We start from the raw sequence: 22,654 nt of genomic DNA, 5'->3' as shown, positions 1-22,654 counted from the left end.
GCAGCATATAGCAAGAGATTACAATATAGCTTGACTTTTACAGCTAGTGCTGAACTTGGAAGTAATTTCTATACCAGTTAAAGAAAGGGGCCACTAAAACTAAATCAAACTAAATCAAAAAAAATGGTTTTGTTTTGTGGAGAAGATTGTGACAGTTAAAAATAAGTTGCAAGTGAAACAATTTGTAGTTGCCACAACAGTGTGGCATTGAAGTTGCTATTGGGCATGATCATAGAATGTTGTAGCATAGGAGATGATCCTTCGGCCCATCGTGCCTATGTTGGCTCTTTGAAAGAGCTATGCTGTTTTTCCATAACCCTGTAAATTTGTTTTCAAGTATCTACCCAAATCCCTTTTGAAAGTTAATATGGAAACTACTTCCACCATCCTTTCAAGCAGTGCATACCAGAACATAGCAACTCGCTATGTTAAAAAACTCATCTCTCCTCTGGTTCTTTTCGCAATTATCTTAAATCTGTCTTCTCTGGTTACTGAACCTCTTGCCAGTAGAAAGACTTTCTCCTTATTCTCCTCTAAGATAATGACCAGCAGCTACTTCTATGTCACAATGTTTTGGCAACTACAGGTTGTTTCACCTGTAACTCATTTTTTAACTGTCATAATCTTCTCCACAAAACAAAACCATCTATTTGGTTCGATTTAGTTTTAATGTTTTTACTGTGACCTCTTCTTTAGCTAGAAAGGGGATCACTTCCAAATTCAGCACTAGATGTTAAAGTAAAGCCACACTGCAGTCATACTAAATTTCCCCTCACCTTCTCTGCTCCAAAAAGAAAGATTTGCATTTATATAACACCTCTGATGAACTCAGAATGTCCCAAAGCACTTAACAGCCAATGAAGTACTTTTGAAGTGTATTTACTGTAATGTGGAAAAGGCACAGTCAATTTGCAGGGTCCCACAAACAGCATTACCATGATGAGTTGTTTTTTGTGATGTTGACTGAAGGATAAATATTGGTCAGAACACCGGGGTAAACTCCCTGCTCTTATTTGAAATAGTGTCATGGGATCCTTTATATCCACCTGAGAGGGCAGGCAGGGCCTCAGTTTAACGTCTCATTTGAAAGACAGCATCTCTAACAGTGCAGCTGTCCCTCAGTACGGCACTGGAGTAACAGCCTAGATTTTTGTGCTCAAGTCCTAGAGGGGGACTGGAACACACAACCTTCTGACTCAGAGGGGAGAGTGCTACAATCTGAGCCATGGCTGACAGAGAACACAAGGAGGATAATCCCAGTTTCTCTAGTCTCGCCACTTAATTTACACAATTTGCAATGGCATATTGAGTAATCTGTAAGTAGAGAAGGATTGGCCTTTTGACTGAAAATGCCAGATGGTGGGCACGTCATTTATTGCTTTCAAACAGAAAATAATGTCCCAAGACACAAATTGAACACGAAAACACAGACACTTGAATTTATGGAATGTTCCAGAGTCCAGCGTTTTGCTCTCAAGACTACTGCAAATACTAAAAGTTGTTAGGACAAGTGATCAAGAGTCTTTAGGTGTGTGCCTGTGGTATTGTGTCGGGAACTTAAGTGGGCTGGGCGAGAACGTTTGTGGAACTGATCCCCTCCCGTGAACATACAGGCTTTGTTTTTCTCAGTAAAGAGTTCGTAAATGTTCCAAAATGAGCATTTCTTTTCTTAAGATGTGTAGTTGCTGTTGTAATGTAGGAAACACGGCAGACAATTTGCACACATCAAGCTCCCTCAAGCAACAATAGGTAATGACCAGATAATCTATTTTAGTGCTGTTGGTTGAGGAATAAGTATTGGATAGGACTTCAGGGAAACCTCCCGTTTTGTTAGATTTGTCTTAGTGTTGCAGTGTTTCTCCTCTCCTTATGTAGGGGTTGGGTTGTTGGGATGGCTCAGTTATATCCCACTAGTAGAAATGCCAGGTAGCAAGCTTTGGGAACTCTAAGCCATATCGGGTGTGGTGGAGCAGAGGGCGCGGGCTGAAAACCTGGCAGAAACGTCAACAATTCACAGACCTGCTGATTAACTGTGACGTGGGGGTAAAAGCATTTGCTTTTCTCAATTTTAATTTGACTGCTCGGAAACAGATGCACAGGAAAAGCCAAAAAGGAACTGAGACTGCACTGACAGAAAAAGGCACAATCAATTTATTTTAAGTTGTCAAAGGCCCCGGCTGGGTTTCAGTACAAACCAGGTGCAACTGACAAATGGCCCATGAAGGTTTGATGGTCTCATGGTTGCATTTCATAATTGATTTCTTGTAAATTTCTAATGCACAGTTTAAGAATATAATAAAATCAGATTTATGATAAAAGCTATATTTAGGGTATCTGTAGTTAAGGGGCAAAGAAGTAAGGGAGAAATCACACTCTGTCCTATTCATCCCAATTATCTAGCACTTTAACTTCACATTCTTTTGTTAGTCTAAACAGATTACCCCATGGAAAGAGTTGAAAATGAATGCATTTTCTTTGTTTTGGACAGTTCAAAGCTGCACACTGCTAACAGCAATAGGATAAGTAGATAGTTTCCAGATAACAAGTGCTATTCTGTATACAAGAAATCCAGTACAGTGAAAGGGCAACTTACTTCTTTCTGCTCTGTACAATCATATTGACCCGTGTCAGCAATTCATTCCTGTCTAATACTGTATAGCTCACGTCTGTCTCAGCATCAGCTTCTGTACAGTTGCACCAGGCCAAAAAGAGCGTTTTGTTTCCTACTGATACTATCAGATGCTATTCTCCTGGTAACAACTCCTGTACACATGTAATATTACTGGCAGAAGTTCTTGCCATACTGTAGAAGATAAATTATTTAAATAGAACATACTGTTTTGCTGCTGAATAATCCTGTAGATAAACAGTGGCATAATTACACAGATGATAAATGGGTGTGAAGCTTGCTGGTGTGGGGTGTGGATTGAAGCGTCTGCACACGTCATATGGCTATACAGCATTGACTGCCGTTGATAATGGACAGGACAGAAATGGTTGCCTCAAGGATTGTCTCAGATCCATGAAGAAATTGGTAACAGTTCCCTACAAATAAATTCAAGAGTGAATCGAGAAAAAGCATCTTCACACAAAGTGTTGTTAGAATGTGGATTGCAGTACTCCAAAAGGCCAGATACTGAATCAACTGAGGTTTATAAGGGCAAAAGATACTTACTTGTGCCAATATGGAAATTTCTGTCTTTTTAGTTAGCATGAAGGCTGCCTTCTCACTAAGCTATAAAATAACCAAGAGAGACAGTCTTCAGGAAAAGTGGTTGATAAAAAGAAATCTTAGGGTGCTAACCTTTACACCACATTAACAAGGAAGCAAGTTTTATTCCATAAGGGACAATTGGACATAAGTGTGTCAGACCCCATATATTTCCCAACATAAAAACCACTCACTTCCACCTCTGCAATACTGTCCACATTTGACCTAACACAGCCGTTTTTGTCATTGAACACTAAATGTACACTTTCATTACCTTCAGACTTGACTACTTCAATGATAATGTCCATAAACTCCAACTTGTCCAAAACTCTGGCACATGCAAGCAGTTCCACATTACGTCCCACTTGCCCATCGCCCCAGCCCTGCGAACCTACCATTAGCTCTCTGAATTCCCCCAAGACATTAAGTTTAAAATCCTTGCCCTCGTCTTTAATTTTGCCCCATGGTATTTCCCGCCCTTCACCTCTGGAACTTGCTTCAACTCTATATTCCACATCACGTGTGTTTCTAACTCTGACCTTTTATGCACACCTTCCCCTTTTCTTTGCCCACTCCTTTTAGCTGCCTGGGTCCTTCCTCCAGAATTCCCTCCCTAAATCTCTCAGCATCTTAATTTCTTTCCTCCTTTGAAACCCATCGCTTCAACAAAGTTTTTGGTTAGTCCTCCTAATTGCTGCCTTCCTGATCCGATGTCCATTTCCTTTACCGTGAAGTACTGGAGGAAATTACTTATGTTAAAGGCACTGTATACATTCACATTATTATATCTATTGTTGATGACTAGGTTTACTTGTGGAACCGGTAGTAAGGGTATTAAAAGATGTGGAGAAATGGACAAGAAACTGGGATTAAAAAAAGATGAACAGCTGTGGCTAACAAAACAGCAGAGCTGGCTTGATGGGGTGAATGGTCTACCCCTGTTCATAAATAAAACTTGAATTTTACAACATTAGTTAGAAGGATTGCATGGATACGGAGCACCAACATGATCATCCAGAATGCTGAACTGGGGGCTGGAACCCTTTTGTTGAACTCTGCATTACATTGGACATACACTGCACCTGACCAGGAAATTTTTGATGTCCATATATTTGAATTCACTACAACACCTCAAGTGAGCAAGTCTACAGGCTGAAGCAGAATATTAAAATGAACCAAAAGGGTTGTGAAAATGTGGAATGCAGTGTGCCTGACATGATCAGACTACAAACCAAAAGCTCAATAAATCAAAAGATCACTCAAGAGAAACAGTAAATGGTTGGGGAAGAAAAATGGGAGGAGTCTCTACTAAAGTTTCATGACTTGTCTCATACCTGCCTTTACAGTTAGAGCCTAAATTGTGCGTGAATAAATAGAAATTAAAGCTGAGTACCTGATAATATAGTGATTAGAGACTCATCTTTGACCAACACAGTCTGCTTCTTTGCATCCCTGGAGGAACAATAAAACATGAAATACAATTGAAGAAGTCTCTCGTTTGAGCATGGAAATCATGGCCTGTGTAACATCAGCATGGTGCAGCTGCAGTGAGTGTCAGTAACTCCCATCACCAAGCTGCAGGCTGACACCAGTCATGTGACATTGTTTCTTCATAAGTACAACGAGCTTGGGAAGCTACGTTAGCTTAAACATGATCAGAAACGCACCTCCAGGCAGTTAACCTCCCACATATCTAGATACAACAAATTCAATAAATGCAGGCCTCAATCCCAAATAATCCTCAAGTGAGGTCCATTTAGTTTCATGTTGAAGATAAGTTTCCGTTATCGTGAAGCCCAGTTATCCCTAGTGGAAAAGTAACCACCCAAGGCATTACTAAGCTCTACCGCCCAGTAGGTCCCAGCCTCAATTCCTGATCTATGCTAAATTAACTGATCTTAACAAGAACAATTATCAAAAGGCTAATGCTAGCCTGAGAGTGGAGTAACTGATTTTCTTTTTACAATCCCTTGCCTGGTAGTTTACTCCACAAATTTATCACGTTTCACATATTAAAATTCTATGGCAACAGAATCAAATTTACTTTGATAACTTTACTCTTATGACCTCTAGTCCTGTCATCCTATATAATTTTGATGTCAATAGTCTAGATACATAATGTTTTCTATATTTCAACAACATTTTTCGCTTAACTACTTTCTGTCACTAGAGATTGAGATGCATTTTAAAGATTTCCTTATAATCTATCCCCATTACTTTTCAAATTATTTATATGCTCTTTATTGCATCATCTCCAATGCTTACCGGTCCTCTTATCAATTATCTTTCTGTACTGTGGAAGAACAGGAGGCCGACAGAGCCACACTCAAGAGACAATAACTATATCCATGAGAACGATACATGTGTCTGAGCCATTGAGGGTCAGCGGCTCCTTAACATTTCTGTATACAATATGCTTCCTTCTAGTCTTTATTCTACATGTGATCTATTTAGATGGCTAATCTATATACAATCTATTTAGATGGCTAACCTATATGCGATCTATTTAGATGGCTATTTGGCTGTTATTTTACCAGTAATAAGCACTTACCAGACAGAGAGTGTGGCAGTTGCCATTAGAGCCATCACAAAGTGACTTGCACAATGCAGTGTGGAGATGGGCGACTGTAGAAGGATAGCAGGTAGCAGCCGTCGCCCACTTGCCGAAAACACGGACACTGTCCGCTCCTCACAAGCGACACTGACAAGGTCACTGCAAAAAAGGACAGAATGGATTAGGATGAGCCCTGCTGAAACTTTGCATCAATTAGTGACAACAACTAGGTCAATAGTATCAGGGTGTTGGGTAGTGGGCAGCATGAAGAAACTGCGGCCTGGCACCGAGGGCTGAATTTTGTTCAGAGAGGAGTTCCTCCCTCCAAGTAAGGAGATCCACAATAAAATATGTTGTACAGCATTGCACAAGTTGATAGGATCATAATCAGAATAAAAGTGAAAGATTCCCTCTGGCCCAGTCCATATCTTGTGTAAGGGGACCAGTTGCTTTCTGTTTCTAACACATCAATACCTCGAATGACAAGGACACACCATTTTGCCTTTGCTGCAACCTGCAAGAGGTTGTGCTGCTTCCCTACAAAAAAGTAGGGACCAGTATGTCAGTCAATAGCCCCACAAGGATCTCACAGATTTTAATGATGTCTTCCATCTCCATCACCTTACCATTATTTCTTGGTTGTATATTTGGTGCGAGCAGAATAAAGTGCAGTAAGTCATGACAAAAATTATTTCGAGGGCATTCATTAAAATTTCCAACATAAAGCAACTGACTTTGGTAAAACACCCACACCGCCCCAGATTAGCATTTCTGTAGGGGACACAGCGCTGTTCGTGATGTTGTGGTATTATAACATATAGCTGAAGGGGACAGGGTGGCTGAACCAGAACACTATCCCAGAACACCTCCATCATTGGACTATGGCTTCAAGTCCACGTTAGACAGGAAATAAGTCTCTGCTTTCTGCTAACTACAAATTAGTTTTTCAAAATCTCCACCCACTTCCACAGGTAACTCAGATCTACTGCCCAGAATTCAGCAATAATTCCTACCCTCAGTCAGTCAGAGAGACAACAATGGTGTGGGGAATGGTGCAGTAAAGGGCACTCTCCTCTGCTTGGCATTAAGGTACAGTGGTGAGTCAGAGCAAAGAGAGCTCAACTCTGAAACTTATCTGGAGATCTGGGGACAGTGGAGGGGGTTGGGGGGGGGGTGGGGGCGTTGATATCACTAAGCAGGAAATGTACCCAATTTGTACAGGGCAAGTAAGATGCAAAGTAGCTAATCTCTTACTTTGTCCCAACAACATCCCTCTTACCCCCAGATCAGTTTCAGAATTGAGTTCTCTTTGCTGACACAGGGTTTCAAAAGTGTCACATTACACATTCCTCACTTTCATAAGCAGAGAAAAAAATTTAACTCTATAAAGTATAGCTTATAACAGCTTTTGTTTTTAATAAAGCCTAAATAAAATGTAAAAGGATAGTTCAAGCTACTGCAGAGGGACAGAATAGGAAATCATCCTGTCGAGGCAGAGGGCATGACCGTGGTTCTGAATGAGTACTTTGTATCTGTCTTCACCAAAGAGGAGGATGAAGTTCATATCACAATAGAGGCGGGGGGGGGGGGGGGGGCACAGAGAATGAGATATTGGAGAGGATAAAAATAGGAGGTGCTAAAACGGTTGGCCCAAAGTTAACAAGTCATCAACCCCAAGGTTGCTGAGGGGAGTGCGGGAGGAGATAGCAGATGCTCTGACAACAATCTTTTAATCCTCCTTGGATATGGGAGTGGTGCCAGAGGACTGGAGGATTGCAAATGATACAGCCCTGTTCAATAAAAATGGACAGTGATGAACCTGTTAACTGCAGACCAATCAGTCTATTAGCGGTGGGAAAACTATTAGAGACCACAGTTGAGGACAAAAATAATTCTAATTCGGAGAAGCATCACAATCAGCCAGCATGAATTTGGTAAAGGCAAATCATATCTGACTACCCTGACTGAGTTCTTTAATCAAGAGAGGGTTGATGAAGGTAGTTCAATCATTGCATATGGACAGGATATGGGACAGTGATAACTTGGTTATGTAATTGGTTATGGGATAGGAGGCAGAGAGTAGTGGTGAACAGATATTTTTCTGACTGGAGTCAGAATAGGGTCCCCCAGGGATTGGTATTGGAACCGCTCTATTTCTTGTTATATATAAAGGACCTGGACTTGGGTATAGGGAGTAAAATGTCAAAGTTTGAGGTTGATAAACTTAGTGGCTGATTGGCAGGCATCCTTCTATCTGCGAGAGATGATGGGAATGCAGCCTCGGAACTTTGGTGAGGTCACATGAGATCATCTGCTTCACTTCTTTTGATGGCTACACAAGTCGATTCTGGAAAGTCAATGTCTGCCACAAGTGCCACACATGAATATGTCCCTTGTGGGTGGTGTGGGATGATCTCTGCCGACGCCTTGTTTGCAGAACTGGCATCTGCTTTGCAGCTTCTGAAACCACATGTCGTCATGGTGGCAAATTCCTGCCCACAGCTGGTGTCGCCGTTTGCATCGATCATCAGTGAGAGCTTCCCAGAAACGTAGTAAATAGTACGATAGCAGCAGCTCCAGGAGGACATAGGCAGACTGGTGAAATGGGTATAAACTTGACAGATGCAATTTAATGTAGATAAGTGTGAAGTAATGCACTTTAGGAGAAACACATGCAAAGACATCATATTCTAAATGGTACTAGTTTGAGGGTGACGGGGGGACAAAAACAGAGGTCCAAGGAGTGCATGTTTACAAACCTTTGAAGGTGGCAAGGCAAATTGAGAAGACAGTTATGAAAGTGTATGGGATATTAAGTATGATAATTCAAGCTTTATTTAAAAACTTCAAGCCTTTTTGTTAAGGAAAAAATTCAGACAATTAAGTGACTTTGAATTCTGGGGCAGGGTTGTATTTCTGAATAATGGGGTTCACCTACACAGAACCATGTTGGTTATCAGTACAGCAAGTGTTTGTTATTACTAAAAAGCACTGAGACTGTTATTTTCACTGGTTCCAAGATTTTTCATGGAAAATTGTGACTCGGGCAGTAAACTACGTTCTGCTTGGCAAATGTAGAAAATGCCAGGGTTTTCTGCGTGATGTCACAAATCAACAAATTAGTTGTCCTTGTTATCAATATGAGTAAAAAGTGCCATCAGTGGCTCAGTTTCACACTGTGCACATATGCACTGGCAGTGAGATTCACACAAATATCCTATTTTATCTCCAGTGTGTTTGCTTCATTTGGATTTACAGAGCTTGGTTTATCATCATGTGCCTGTTTATATCTATCATTCAGGCCTCAGTTCTAAAAAGTAACTGGTATATTTCTTGGCTCATGGTGCAGAACATCAAGGCTGAGCAATGACCAGGAAGTAGTGAGTAGGAAACTCCAATTTTGGAGATAATCAACCAGTTATATATATGGACAGTCACGGGAATGGTCAATGTGAAACACACACATTTAGCCTATAGATTCCAATACAATGTTTGAGCGTGCAGCATTCCACTATAAAATATTTACCCCAAAAGTTTCTGGAACATTCAAGCTGGTGAATAATGTTTTCTTATAATTAATCTGGACCCCTGTGAACTCCATTCAGTAAACCAAGTTTTTTCTCTGAAATTCAACTTTGTGCAGCAGTATACCAGAGGCATGTAAAGTGATCTCACACACACAGACTAATACATTTAGATTACATCAGTTTATCCATTTATCATAGAATCTTACAGCAGAGAACAAGTCCATTCAGCCCATCGTGCCTGCGTCAGTGTGTCTGGTAAAGGAGTCGGTTTAGGGATTGTTCCAAAGAAACCACATCTTCCCTCCTTAAGCTATTTCCACTGCGTAAGTACCATTAACCTTTAAGTACCCAGGACAGTAATAATTCCTACTAGGGCTCTTGACTTCAGCTACAGTCCAAAAGCTGCGAAGTTCAACTCCTCCACTCTCCAGCTCCTGATCTGACTCTCGACTCTATTCAAATGATGTGTCTCAAATTGAAACCTGTGCTTAATATAGTAAGGGGTAAGTTATAAAGAAATCCAGCTGTGTGAGATAAAATATCTATTCGAATTAAATGGCTTTTAGTGACAGGATCAGTGGTTAAAGTTTAATCTCTTTCCCAGAGCCCTGTGTCACAAAACTCAAGGCACGAGGACAGAAATCCGACACAACTCAATGGGGAAGAGTTGCCGCAACTTGGAGACACTGGGAACTTACCTTGCGGGAAATCCTCGTTGCAAGGCTGCAGGTTATCAATCTGCAAGGCACTATGCTAGACCTTGTCTGCACCACTTTCTGACTCCCAATGCTAATGTTCATCAAATTAGAGAATCCACCACTCTTTCCCCCGTCAATATCCCGAAGGGGATCACACACGTCCCTTAAATACATTACTAAGTCCCAATACCGGCCACACTGACACAGCAATGTTTTAATACCTTAATAAAATTAAATTAAGAACAAGCTATCAGTCCCAATAATGTGTTAGTCACCTACAATCTTAAAATTGTAAAGAGTGTATTATTGCACCAACATTACATAATACTGACAGCTTACATGAAAGAAACTCACAGACTGACGGAAGAGAGAAAAAAGCGATCCCTTCATACACTGTTAGATCATTGAACCAAATGAATAAGGATTAATAGCTTTACGTGCACAAAGTTTCTGCAGGCATGCACAGGGAGCCTACTACACAAGTCTTAACAGCATACGTACAGATTGGATCTATAACAAAACTAAGTACTCAACTGTTCTTAAGCAGAACCACTAATACACAATGGCTTTTCCCCCTCAACCACCATCAGGAAGTTTAATGGTGAATGAACTAGATGAGTGACAGGATCAGAAATACATGGTCAGCCTCTCCCAGAACCAACACCCACAATTTCCATAAATCAACACTCACAATTACCATCTCGGGCTTTTTCAGAGTCTATACTCACCAGCTTCCTGCAGCAGTGAGGATTCGACTGGTTAGTAGTGTGTCCCACTCTTTCCCTTCTCTCATACACTTTAACCGGCTCAGTTTCCACCCTGTGACTGTCGGAACTTCATTTTCCACCTCTATGTACATAGCTGGTTCAGTGCTCACCTGAAATCGAGCAGGGACAATGAGACTGATTGCACACTCCACATAGTATCTTTCAGATCATTCACTTATACATCTTTAATCATGATTTCAACTTAACATCCCATTAGACTTTTTTAAATTATATATGGAGCGTGTTACATGGAGAGTATTATATTGGTCATGTAATATAAAGCAACTTTTATTACTTTAAGGCTTTATACTATTTCCTGGTCAATGGATAAGCCAACAACAAAGCAATGAAATAGATGTCACCCTGTCACCTCCAGGATAGAGGCTCTAACGCAGTCTAAGCTGGTGGGAAGAAAGCAGAGTCTCCCTGTTGACAGTAGGGTTTCCAAGTAAGGCGAGTTTGGGCAGTGTAATATCAGCTCCCAAGCCCAGACAGCATGCACAGCATTGTCAATAATTCAGCTGAGATTGTATAATCTCATTCAGAGACTTTGCTCTGATACCTTGCTCAGAGATGCTTTGAAGGTTGATTAAGAAACACTGTTCCCAGCCACTGCCATTTCTTACCTGTATGTTAAATGCTTTCTTTGGTGTCGGTGTTGGGAGTTTGAACACAATCAAGGGGGCTGAGACACGCGACACCTCCTTTTCTACTGAGGGAGCAGCCTGAAAGGGAAGCATAGTGTAAATCATATAAATCAACCCCACATCCTAGTTCGTGCCAGGAACGTAAATTAATTTCTGTGCTCATTGACTTGGGGAATAGTGCATTTTCTACTTTGGGCACCATGCACTCTCAGATCGGGTCTGTCAGGTATACAGTAAACCTCCCTTATATTATTCCAAACATGCCTTAACAATAATTTATATTTTATATAGCACCTTTAACATAGCAAAACATCCCAAGGGACTTCACAGGAGCATTATAAAACAAAGTATGACACCAAGCCATATAAGGAGATATTGGGCAGAATTTAATTATCCCACCCCCTCCCTGGGAGAGGGCTGGAAGGTGGAGGTGGTCATATAATTGGGTGGGAAGGCAGTGGGTGAAGAGCCCGTCACCTGCCCCACACCTCCCAATGAAGTCAGGACCAGGGACAGTCAAGGATGACCTTCCCGCCCAGAGGCTAATTGAGACCCTTAAGTGGTCAATTAATGGCCAATAAAGGGCATCATTCCACCGCCACAGCAGTGGGCAGGTGATGTGGTGGGGTGTCGTACACCACATGGGGAGGCCACCAGGTATACCCTGGTGGCCTCTCTGTGGGCTCTTGGGGAGGGGAATGAACCTCCTGATCGGGTACTCTGTGGTCTACGGAGGTTCCCCTCGGCGGTAAGGGCTCCACCTGCTGAAAGAGCCCCACCTGCCCTCCTCAACAACCACCCCCCACCCCGCCTGCATCCTTGGGGCCTGCCTGACTGGCCCCAGCGGGCCCGCCCCACTCACCTGTCTTCTGGAGCCTCCTTCTTGGCTGCTGTTCTGGGCCAGCAACATTCCCAGTGGTGCTGCTGGGACTGACGAGCTGCTGGCCCTCTGATTGACTGGCAGCTCTTGAAGGTGGGATCTTCACCCTTAAAGGCATGGGAATCTCAACAGCTGGCAATTAACCACCTGATTGACATTTAATCCCATCAGGGCTTCCAAAATAGCCATGGTGGGGTTTATTTATTTATTTAGAGATACAGCACTGAAACAGGCCCTTCGGCCCACCGAGTCTGTGCCAACCAAGAACCACCCGGTTGTCACCAGCTTTACAGCTGGTGGACGGATCCACTGTGGTAGCCATTAAGTTCAGCCCATTAGGTCAGATGGCAAAAAGCTTGGTAAAAGAGGTAGGTTTTAAGGAACATCTTAAAGGAGGAAAGCTAGGTAGAGAGGTGGAGGGAAGGTATTCCAGAGCTTAAGGCCAAAGGAACTGAAGACGAACCCACATGTGGTAGAGTGATTAATGTAAACTGCAGAACACTACACCTGCAGTGTACATCAGCCTTCAGTGTGGTAAGATGGCATTGCCAATTCAGCGCTAAGATGTGCCAGATTGTGCTAACATCGTGCACCCATCAGGACTGGCACATTTCACATTGCACTCTTGCATCAGGAGCAGAAGAGGCACTTGCAGCCCATTAGTCGGAGCTGCAGTCAAACCCAAGGTGAAAGATTTGTATCCTAGCCCCTTTGTTATCAAGTCCCTGCTGCACACACAATGAGATACACATGGAATTCTATATCCATCACTACACTTGGGTTTTTACTGATAAACTCATTCAGGATTTACAGCAGCAGGGTGGCATTGTAGCAAGCAGTTTAATATTAGATGATTATTAGATTATTAGATGAGACAAGGTTTGTGGTTTATAATGTTCCTCTACTTCAGCTGCACTTCATTCAGTATCTGCTATTCTCAAGATTCATTTGGTAAATGCGCACAGTGCAAACCAGTTGCATTGGCCTTACAATACTCGATGTGAAAGTCTCATTGTGAGCTGTAGCATGTGTAAAGCACATAAGTTATAAAAACAAATGTTAAGCCTGGTACTTTATGATTTTGTTAATGTCAACTCCTGTACACATACACTGTGAATTGAGCAAGCTGAACACACAACACAACTGAGGAGCTAGCAGCAGACACCAGGACAAGCTGTGCTGAGGACTGAGGCACTTATTTGTCGAATAGCTTAAAGTGCTGTAAAGTCCCACAAAGTGAGATGTGGCACAGACCAGTGTCCCCTTTATATAACGTACATTTAGAAAAGTACAACAGGGATCCCATCATTAAAATCATAATCAATTAATCATGACTTCAACTTATCACAGGAAGTTCTGAAGTGGAGGACACAGGAAGGTCCACAAAGGCAAGAGAGAAGAAAATTAAACAGTGCAAGAAATGCCAAGAGTTAAAGTTCTGGAACTGCCAATTTTAACCTGGAGCTAGGGAGTGAATGTTTCGACAGTCATGAGATTTGAAGGGCATCAAAACAGTCAGTAGGAAAGCAATTCTGATCTCAGTGTATAATCAGGAGTAACTTATGCTGTCATTAGTATCAGCACTCTGCCTTGCTTGCAATTTTGTTTTCCACCAGTTATGTTATTTCTCCAGAAGACCAAAGTTTGCACCGAGACACAGGCCATTGGAGATGAGCTGGGAGGCGGGAGGGGTCATAAAATGACGGCGAAAGGCTCTGGGAGGGAAGCCTGACATAATCCTGCCACCAGGGGCTATTCCCAGCTGTGGTAACAGCAGCCTCGAGGCAGGCAGTCAATTAATTGGCCTTTTGACAGCTGTTTTTCTACGTCGCCGCCATTTTACCAGCACCAGAACGGCCCCCAACCACATGGTGTGTCTGCCAGCTGCATCAAGGCGGTCCCCCAGAAAAAAAGGCGTGGGGAGGGCCTTCCTTTCCTGAGGCTCCATGGTCCAAGCGAAGCCCAAGAAAGGCCCCCCCCGGCAGCAATGGCTGCCTCCACGGCCCTGATGCCACCGCTGAAGGGTTCACCCCCTCCGATCATCAGGGTCTGCCTGCCTGGCTGCAGGACATCAATGCATCTCTTATTGGCCATTCAAGGGCACCTCAAAATGGAGGTGCCCTCTCCTTCTCCTTGCAGCCTCAGCAGCGGCCACATCTGATTGGGCCGGCAGCTTGGACAGGCAGGCCGCGATCGTTAATTGGATGGCCATCCCGGCGGCAGCCTCTTAATTGATTGCTGCCAGTAAAACTGCTGCTGCAGTCCTGCCGTCCACCCCCGCGGGCTCAGGATCTGCTTTAGTCCCAACATCAGGATTCCCAGTCTTTTAATACTAACAGCTCTGTGCTCAAGTAGACATTCTTCATATTTAACTCTAACCAGATTGTGGGCAGGCTATTTGGCCTTGGGGTATCACAACCAAACTCAGTCCCTTCCCCCATGTGATCCACACATTCAGGAGAGATTATAATCTGGGTGACTTCCCACTCCCTAGTCAAGGAACAATTACGCCACATGTAGCATCTCCACTGACACCTTGACTGAGATCAGTTAGCTTAACAAGACCAGGGATTGAACCTTGGTGAAGCATTACACCACACATGCAGAGACAGACAAGAGACAGATAGCATTTACCCACAGAGGGAAGCTATACTGACAGTTTAATGCAAGAGATTACTTGACCCATACCTGAGTTGCTATGGTTATAGGCGTTTGCTTTGACTCTTTCCTTGGTCGACCTTTCTTTTTCTTTTCCACAACCTCTCCCTCAGTATCGTTCTTACGTTTGGACAATGCTGAGATTTTAGAAGCTGGAATCTTCTCCTCACTGTCACTGCTGCTCTCCTGAACCTCTCTAGGCTTCAAGTCTTTGGAAAGTCCCTGCTCTTTATTCCTGGAAAGAGAAAATGGCAGCAATCCTACCTTATTATTACACAAACGGTAAACAACCCCACATTCACATCCGCTCCACAGCAGGATTTATGATGATGCAAACTGCAGACCAATAGCAACTCCGCAGAGAAGCCATCACACCTCCCCCAACCCCCACCCTGCCCAATATCAGCGAGAACTCAGGCCAAAACTGTCAGCATTACACTGACCCGGTGCTGGACAGGTACAACAAGGGAAAAGATAAATGAGAACGAAGCTATCAGCCACCCAGAATAGTTCACTAACTAGAGGGCTGGCCTATTAACTGCATTGAAAGGTCACACAATACCCTTGTCAAAGATACGAATCCGGATTGGGTGGGGGTGGCTGGTAGGTGGTGAAGTTGGAGAGAATGGAATATTTTTTCCCTTTCTTGCGCTAAGGATCAGCATCAAGTACTCCCTCGTTTAGATGTAGGGTGAAGTATTCACAACTTTACCTCAAAAATGAAGAAAGTACTTTATTTATGTGGCAACTCAGCATATCCCAAAGCATGTTACATGCGATGAATTACAATCTTTAGGACCTCAACTGAGACTGCATTTAGTGCTAATCAGTGTTGACTTACAAGGATGATCAGTTTTGAGATTGACCCCAGCTGATTTCACTCAGGATAGTTAGAGATGAGAGAGTTTTATCCTGGGCCAAATTTCAACCCAGGTCCCACAAGTGAAAAGATAATGTGCTACTCAAAAGAAATACTCACAAATGTACTGGATACACTTCAATCACAATATAGGATGGTCAGGGGTTAGCTTTAAAACATTAGAGAAGGTCACTGATTTAAGGATTTCTTTTTTTTCCTTATTTTAACCCAGCCCGGAAATTTGTTGTGGAAATAGAAGCACATCACCAAATGCAGGATAAACTCGTGAATATTCACAAATGTCGCAGACATTAGTTAGAGAGTAATAAAAGCAAAATACTGCAGATGCTGGAAATCTGAAATAAAAACAAGAAATGCTGGAAGTACTCAGCATGGCTGGCAGCATCCATGGAGAGAGAAACAGAGTTAACATTTCAGGTCAGTTCTGATGAAGAGTCACTGACCCGAAACGTTAACTCTGCTTCTCTCTCCACGGATGCTGCCAGACCTGCTGAGTACTTCCAGCATTTCTTGTTTTTATTATTAGTTAGAGAGTGTTCTGTACATCAGTCCTGAGTAAATGTGCTGACCTAAGTGGATCCTTAGCTTTATATCATTCTCCCTAACCATGCAGCTCATCTCCAGCAAAATATCAAGCACCCATTTCCTACAACTCCATTAATACCACTAATATTCATGGCCCTTGCTCTAAAACAACCCACTCACTAACTTTTCCCCTCTCCTGAATAAGGGATTTCATCCTGTGGGAACCAAGGCCTTGACCCTGTCTGCCAAGCTAGCACCATCTAGAGGACTGCTTCAGCTTTTCCAAGCTAAAATTATTGCAAGGAGCTCCAATACAGTCCATTAAACAGCTAGAACTTCTTTTTGATTTGGTTTGTATTTTTTCCCTCTTCCTTCCTTCTTCTTGCCTCAATTCTGTTTGAGTTTTTCCTCAGATTCTGAGCACCATTAGAATGTATGCTAACCCATGGTGGTGGCCTTGGGACCCAAGAATATATATGCCCCTCTTTAAGAAAGTGAATGAGAGATGTTTGGGATCTCTATCCTACCCAGCTGCTGCTGCACTGACTGAGCACTTTCTGACCAAACAATGTGTTTAAACAGAGCAAAGAGGAATTTGAACAAAGAACAAAGAAAATTACAGCACAGGAACAGGCCCTTCGGCCCTCCAAGCCTGCGCCGATCCAGATCCTCTATCTAAACCTGTCGCCTATTTTCTAAGGGTCTGTATCTCTTTGCTTCCTATCCATTCATGTATCTGTCTAGATACATCTTAAAAGACGCTATCGTGCCCGCGTCTACCACCTCCGCTGGCAACGCGTTCTAGGCACCCACCACCCTCTGCGTAAAGAAGTTTCCACGCATATCCCTCCTAAACTTTTCCCCTCTCACTTTGAACTCGTGACCCCTAGTAATTGATTCCCCCACTCTGGGAAAAAGCTTCTTGCTATCCACCCCGTCTATACCTCTCATGATTTTGTACACCTCAATCAGGTCCCCCCTCAACCTCCGTCTTTCTAATGAAAATAATCCTAATCTACTCAACCTCTCTTCATAGCTAGCGCCCTCCATACCAGGCAACATCCTGGTGAACCTCCTCTGCACCCTCTCCAAAGCATCCACATCCTTTTGGTAATGTGGCGACCAGAACTGCACGCAGTATTCCAAATGTGGCCGAACCAAAGTCCTATACAACTGTAACATGACCTGCCAACTCTTGTACTCACTACCCCGTCCAATAAAGGAAAGCATGCCGTATGCCTTCTTGACCACTCTATTGACCTGCGTTGCCACCTTCAGGGAACAATGGACCTGAACACCCAAATCTCTCTGTACATCAATTTTCCCCAGGACTTTTCCATTTACTGTATAGTTCACTCTTGAATTGGATCTTCCAAAATGCATCACCTCGCATTTGCCCTGATTGAACTCCATCTGCCATTTCTCTGCCCAACTCTCCAATCTATCTATATTCTGCTGTATTCTCTGACAGTCCCCTTCACTATCTGCTACTCCACCAATCTTAGTGTCATCTGCAAACTTGCTAATCAGACCACCTATACTTTCCTCCAAATCATTTATGTATATCACAAACAACAGTGGTCCCAGCACGGATCCCTGTGGAACACCACTGGTCACACGTCTCCATTTTGAGAAACTCCCTTCCACTGCTACTCTCTGTCTCCTGTTGCCCAGCCAGTTCTTTATCCATCTAGCTAGTACACCCTGGACCCCATGCAACTTCACTTTCTCCATCAGCCTACCATCAGGAACCTTATCAAACGCCTTACTGAAGTCCATGTATATGACATCTACAGCCCTTCCCTCATCAATCAACTTTGTCACTTCCTCAAAGAATTCTATTAAGTTGGTAAGACTTTGGTTTCTGTTTAATAAGTAGAAATGGGTTAGAACAACCCATGGCATTTTAAAACCAAACCACTGGCCTCCCACCATGCCAACACAAATCTGGAAAAGATAATTGGGTGCAGCCTCCACTGTCAATTCTGCAGAGCTATAAAGAAATATAAGTCTAGATTTTATACATTTTGCAGTATGACTCAGTCACCTTGTATTACTACATATTCAGCCTCAAATGTCTACCATAAAAAAAGGGTCTCTGCAACTCCCTTATGTGGCATCATGAATGAAGAAAATCACCCACAAATGACCACTCGGGATGTTATGAAGGAAGATTCAACACAAAATGTCTTCCTGGGAGCCTCTAACTGGGATTCCTTGGAAACAATGCATATAGATACATCTTCACATATAATAAAGACATGTTAAGTCAATATAACACAACCCGATTAAACCAATTTCTCACCAATAGGTACCCGCCCCTCATTCCTCCCTTAGCCAATCAAACTGGACCCGTCCAATGCACATCTGTATAGCCCTGGCTATACCTGTCCAAGTCACCCTGCCTGGCAGCAGAAGAGATAGGAGCAGTTCCTGGGGTTGATTTGGATCTTTCAGTGAACCTTGAATCTAGAGCTTTCATTGGCTCAATCCGTGAAGGCGAGGTCAACAGTTGAGTGCTCGTGGGTACGGTGGCAGATGTACTTGTAATTGCAGACCTGAAAAACAAAGACAAGACTGTATTGTATAGGTGCCTCTCCCACCTTTGACCATCTACACCACTATCTACTGTGCAGAGGTGTCTGTCCCACCTACAGCGTAACATAAGCAAATGAGTATAACCAACCCCAACAGAATTAAGTGCTTGAAGTGACACTAATTACTTTGATGTTTACAGTGTGGCAATGTCTTTTTAATGGTGCAACGGAGCCATCCACAAGGGCTACACTTTACACAGTTTTGCATTTGATCACCATTTTAGGTTTATACATTGCTGCAATTTTCGTCCCTGTCCCAACAGGGTTAACTTGTGCTAAGAGACAGCCACACATATCCACAAATGAGCACACTTCACGTGTGAATCCAGATAATAAGTGATAGTAAGTTGTTCAACTGTGGAGAGCTAGGGCACTACACAAGCTCAATCCTGTCCTCATCAAGCATCCAAACACATGTATGTTCCAGCAGGGGACATTGCATATCGATCAGGAACTGGCACCAGAACTGACCTTCCTGCTCCTAGCCCAGAAATCTTAGGACAGTTGATTACACTGATGCAGATGAGCAAGAACAGTCGGCTCATCTTCACTCAGTAAAGACACTATAGACCACATAAAACTTTTACATGAATCTGGGTTTGCTTGTAATGGAGGTGCAATCTCTTTAATATCACTTGGAATGCTTTACTACTTTAAAAGGCATTATCTTAATGCAACTAGTTGTCATTGTATTAATGAGCCTTGTGCAAAAAACTTCCGACATTCCACCTAAATTTGCCTTTCCCTAGTTTGAACCCATGACCCTTTATTATTTAATTTGAAGTATTTTAGATTTACCATTTAATCTTACATATACCACTATAAAGTCACCTCTGAGAGACCTTCAGTGCAGCAATGCCCATGTTTCTTCAGTCTCTCTTCTGATACTAGAAAACATGATGGCGTCTCTTCCATTCCCCGACTGCAACAGTTAAGTCACAATGTGCACGATTCTGGGGCCGTCCAGTACAAATTGAGGCAGGGAACATGCAAGCGCCCATGGTAGCACTCTAGCCTCCGAGTCAGAAGGTCATGGGATTCAAGCCCCACTCGACAGACTTGAGCACATAATCCAGGATGCCACTCCACTGCAGTATTGAGGGAGTGCTACATCAGGAGTGTCATCGTTTGGATGAGAGGTTAAACCATCTTCCCTCTCGGGCAGATGAAAAAGAACCCATGGCATTATTTCAAAGAAAAGCAGGGGAGTTCTTCCCAGTGTCCTGGCCAATATATATCCCTCAATTATCAGCACTAAAAGCAGATGATGGTCATGTATTTCATTGCTGCTGGTGGGATCTTCCTGTGTGAAAATTGGTTTCCACATTTCCTAGCGACTGCATGCCAAAAGTACTTCATTGGTGGTAAAGTGCTTTGGGACATTCAGAGGTTTTGAAAAGCACTATAGAAATAAAAGTAATTTATTAATATTTTGAACAGATTTTAACCATCATCTGATCGCCCTTGTTCCTCAAACTCCCTGATGCAGAGATACTAAAAGGATTCAACGCCAAGATTATGATGATCCATTCAGAGTCGGCATTCGTGCTGTACTTTAGAGTTTTTGCACTTCCAGTGCAGAATCTGACCATGAATTCAGACTGGAAATAGCAAAAGGAAAAGGGTCCTACCCAGATGTTCATGCCCAGATGGGAACGACTCTGCCCAGGAACACAAACCCACAAAATATCCCAAAAGTATTCAGAAGAGAAGGAAAAATTAAGCTTCTCACATGCCTTTTTATTGGAGAATGACAAAGATTTAGAGTGCCAAATAGGGTTGCAAACCCACCTCAAAGTACAGAATCTTGGAAAGGTTTTCTCGGTACAGGGTTTACAACATGTGCAGAAAGAGATTCATACGATGCAATGTAATGCACACCTACAGAGAGGGAGACCCCATCCCACCCAGGCATAGGCTGAAGCCCACCATCTCTACAGTTGATAGAGTACAAAGGAGCTCCACATCCACTCCAGGCACAGCATACATCATTCTCTTTGCACTACTGTGACTGGGGCAACAACAGATGAGACACTTGATTGGTGCCCAGTAACTTGAGATCTGAGAGCACCATAAGGATACAATGTACTTGTGAGCGGGCACAAGGTGACTGAGCCCCACGACACACACAGGAATAATAAATAGGTCTGATAGCAGTCCAAAGGAAAAACTCAAGCACATTTAGCATGAATAGTGACAATGATTCCTGCTGTGCATTTTCAGTCTCTTTTCTCCCAGCCACCCCCTTCTCAAGGCACAGATGCCTTGCTGGTGTTGTTTTCTTTGATATCTCACTCAAGTGCTTCATATGTGAATGTTCACAGCGAGTATTGGCAAGCTGGGAGCTCACGGGAGGCAACAGAATCCAGTCTGATCCTGCATTCACCTGCCCTGCACAAACATACCCATCCAGCAGGGGTTAGTCATGAGCAATCAGGACATGATTTTCTTCTCCTTAACACAGGGTGCTGCAGGCCAGGTATAAAATCCCATTGTTTTAACTTTAGCAAAGATTAAGGATTCAACCTGGCCTCCCTGATCCTTATGGCTCAGTTACTCACCATTGCGATCAGTTCAGGGAGCTCAATGATGAATTTCAAAAATCAGGCAGCTGTGGCAAACACAGACCTTCACTTTTGCCAACTTGTAGAAATATTCTTCATGGAACCATTAAGCAGGTAGTACCAATTTGTGTGTCAAAGCAGGGCTTCCAGTGAAATGATTTTTCTTTCATGGTCGGCGAGTATCGCTGGCCTTGCCAGCATTTATGGCCCATCAATAATTACCCTTGAGAAGGTGGTGGTGAGTCACCTTGAACCACTGCAATCAGTGTGAAGGCACATCCACAGTGCTGTTAAGGTGGAGTTCCAGGATTTTGAACCCAGCGACAATGAAGGAACGCAATATAGTCACAAGCCAGGACTGGTGTGTGACTTGGAGGGGAACTTGCAGGTGGTGGCGTTCCCATGCATCAGCTGACCTTGTTCTTCTAGGTTGTAGAGGTCACAGGTTTGGAGGGTGCTGTTGAAGGAGCCTTGTTGAGTTGCTGCAGTGCATCGTGTAGGCGGTACATACTGCTGCTACCATGCACCAATGGTGGAAGGAGCAAATGTTTAAGGTGGTGGATGGGATGCTGATCAAGCGGGCTGCATTGTCCTGTATAGTGTCGAGCTTCCTGAGCCATTGTTGGAACTGGCCTCATCCAGGCAAGTGGAGAGTATTCCATCACATCCCTGACTTGTGCCATGTAGACGGTGGACAGGCTTTGGGGAGTCAGGAGGTGAGTTACTCGCCACAGAATTCCTAGCATCTGACCTGCTCTTGCAGCCACAGTATCTATACGGCTGGTCTAGTTAAGTTTCTGGTCAATCGGAACCCCAGGATGATAACGGTGGGAGATCCAGCGATGGCAATGCTGTTGAATGTCAAGGGGAGATGGTTAGATTCTGTCTTGTTGGAGATGGTCATTACCTGGAACTTGTGCGGCAAATGTTACTTGCCACTTATCAGCCCAAGCCTGAATGTTGTCCAGATCTTGCTGCATGCAGGCATCTGAGGAGTTACAATTGGGACTGAACACTCTAATCATCAAGTCATCTGACCATCCCCACTTCTGACCTTATATTGGAGGGGAGGTCTTTGATGAAGCAGCTGAAGATGGTTGGGTCTAGAACACTACCCTGAGGAACTCCTGCAGTGATGCTCTGCGG

General features: G+C 43.3%; 1 protein-coding gene across 3 annotated transcripts in view; it reads right to left on the bottom strand.

The window, feature by feature from the left end:
- The window catches only part of hira (histone cell cycle regulator a), a 110,889-nt gene that overhangs the window by 13,359 nt on the left and 74,876 nt on the right, over positions 1 to 22,654 (bottom strand). For 2 of the 3 annotated variants that reach the window (XM_068055342.1, XM_068055343.1), the window contains 6 exons: positions 18,735 to 18,905; positions 14,973 to 15,177; positions 11,384 to 11,482; positions 10,719 to 10,867; positions 5,763 to 5,924; positions 4,605 to 4,663 (listed from right to left, as the gene is read on the bottom strand). In XM_068055342.1, coding sequence (XP_067911443.1) covers positions 4,605 to 4,663; positions 5,763 to 5,924; positions 10,719 to 10,867; positions 11,384 to 11,482; positions 14,973 to 15,177; positions 18,735 to 18,905 — 845 coding nt within the window. Of the gene's footprint in view, positions 1 to 3,175; positions 3,236 to 4,604; positions 4,664 to 5,762; positions 5,925 to 10,718; positions 10,868 to 11,383; positions 11,483 to 14,972; positions 15,178 to 18,734; positions 18,906 to 22,654 lie in introns of all 3 variants that reach the window. The other variant, XR_010977292.1, reaches the window with a different exon arrangement.

This window comes from Heterodontus francisci, chromosome 23, assembly GCF_036365525.1.
Source record: "Heterodontus francisci isolate sHetFra1 chromosome 23, sHetFra1.hap1, whole genome shotgun sequence".
NCBI lineage: Eukaryota > Metazoa > Chordata > Chondrichthyes > Heterodontiformes > Heterodontidae > Heterodontus > Heterodontus francisci.
Note: the sequence above shows the minus strand (reverse complement) of the source record. Positions and strands in the feature narration are given on the sequence as shown.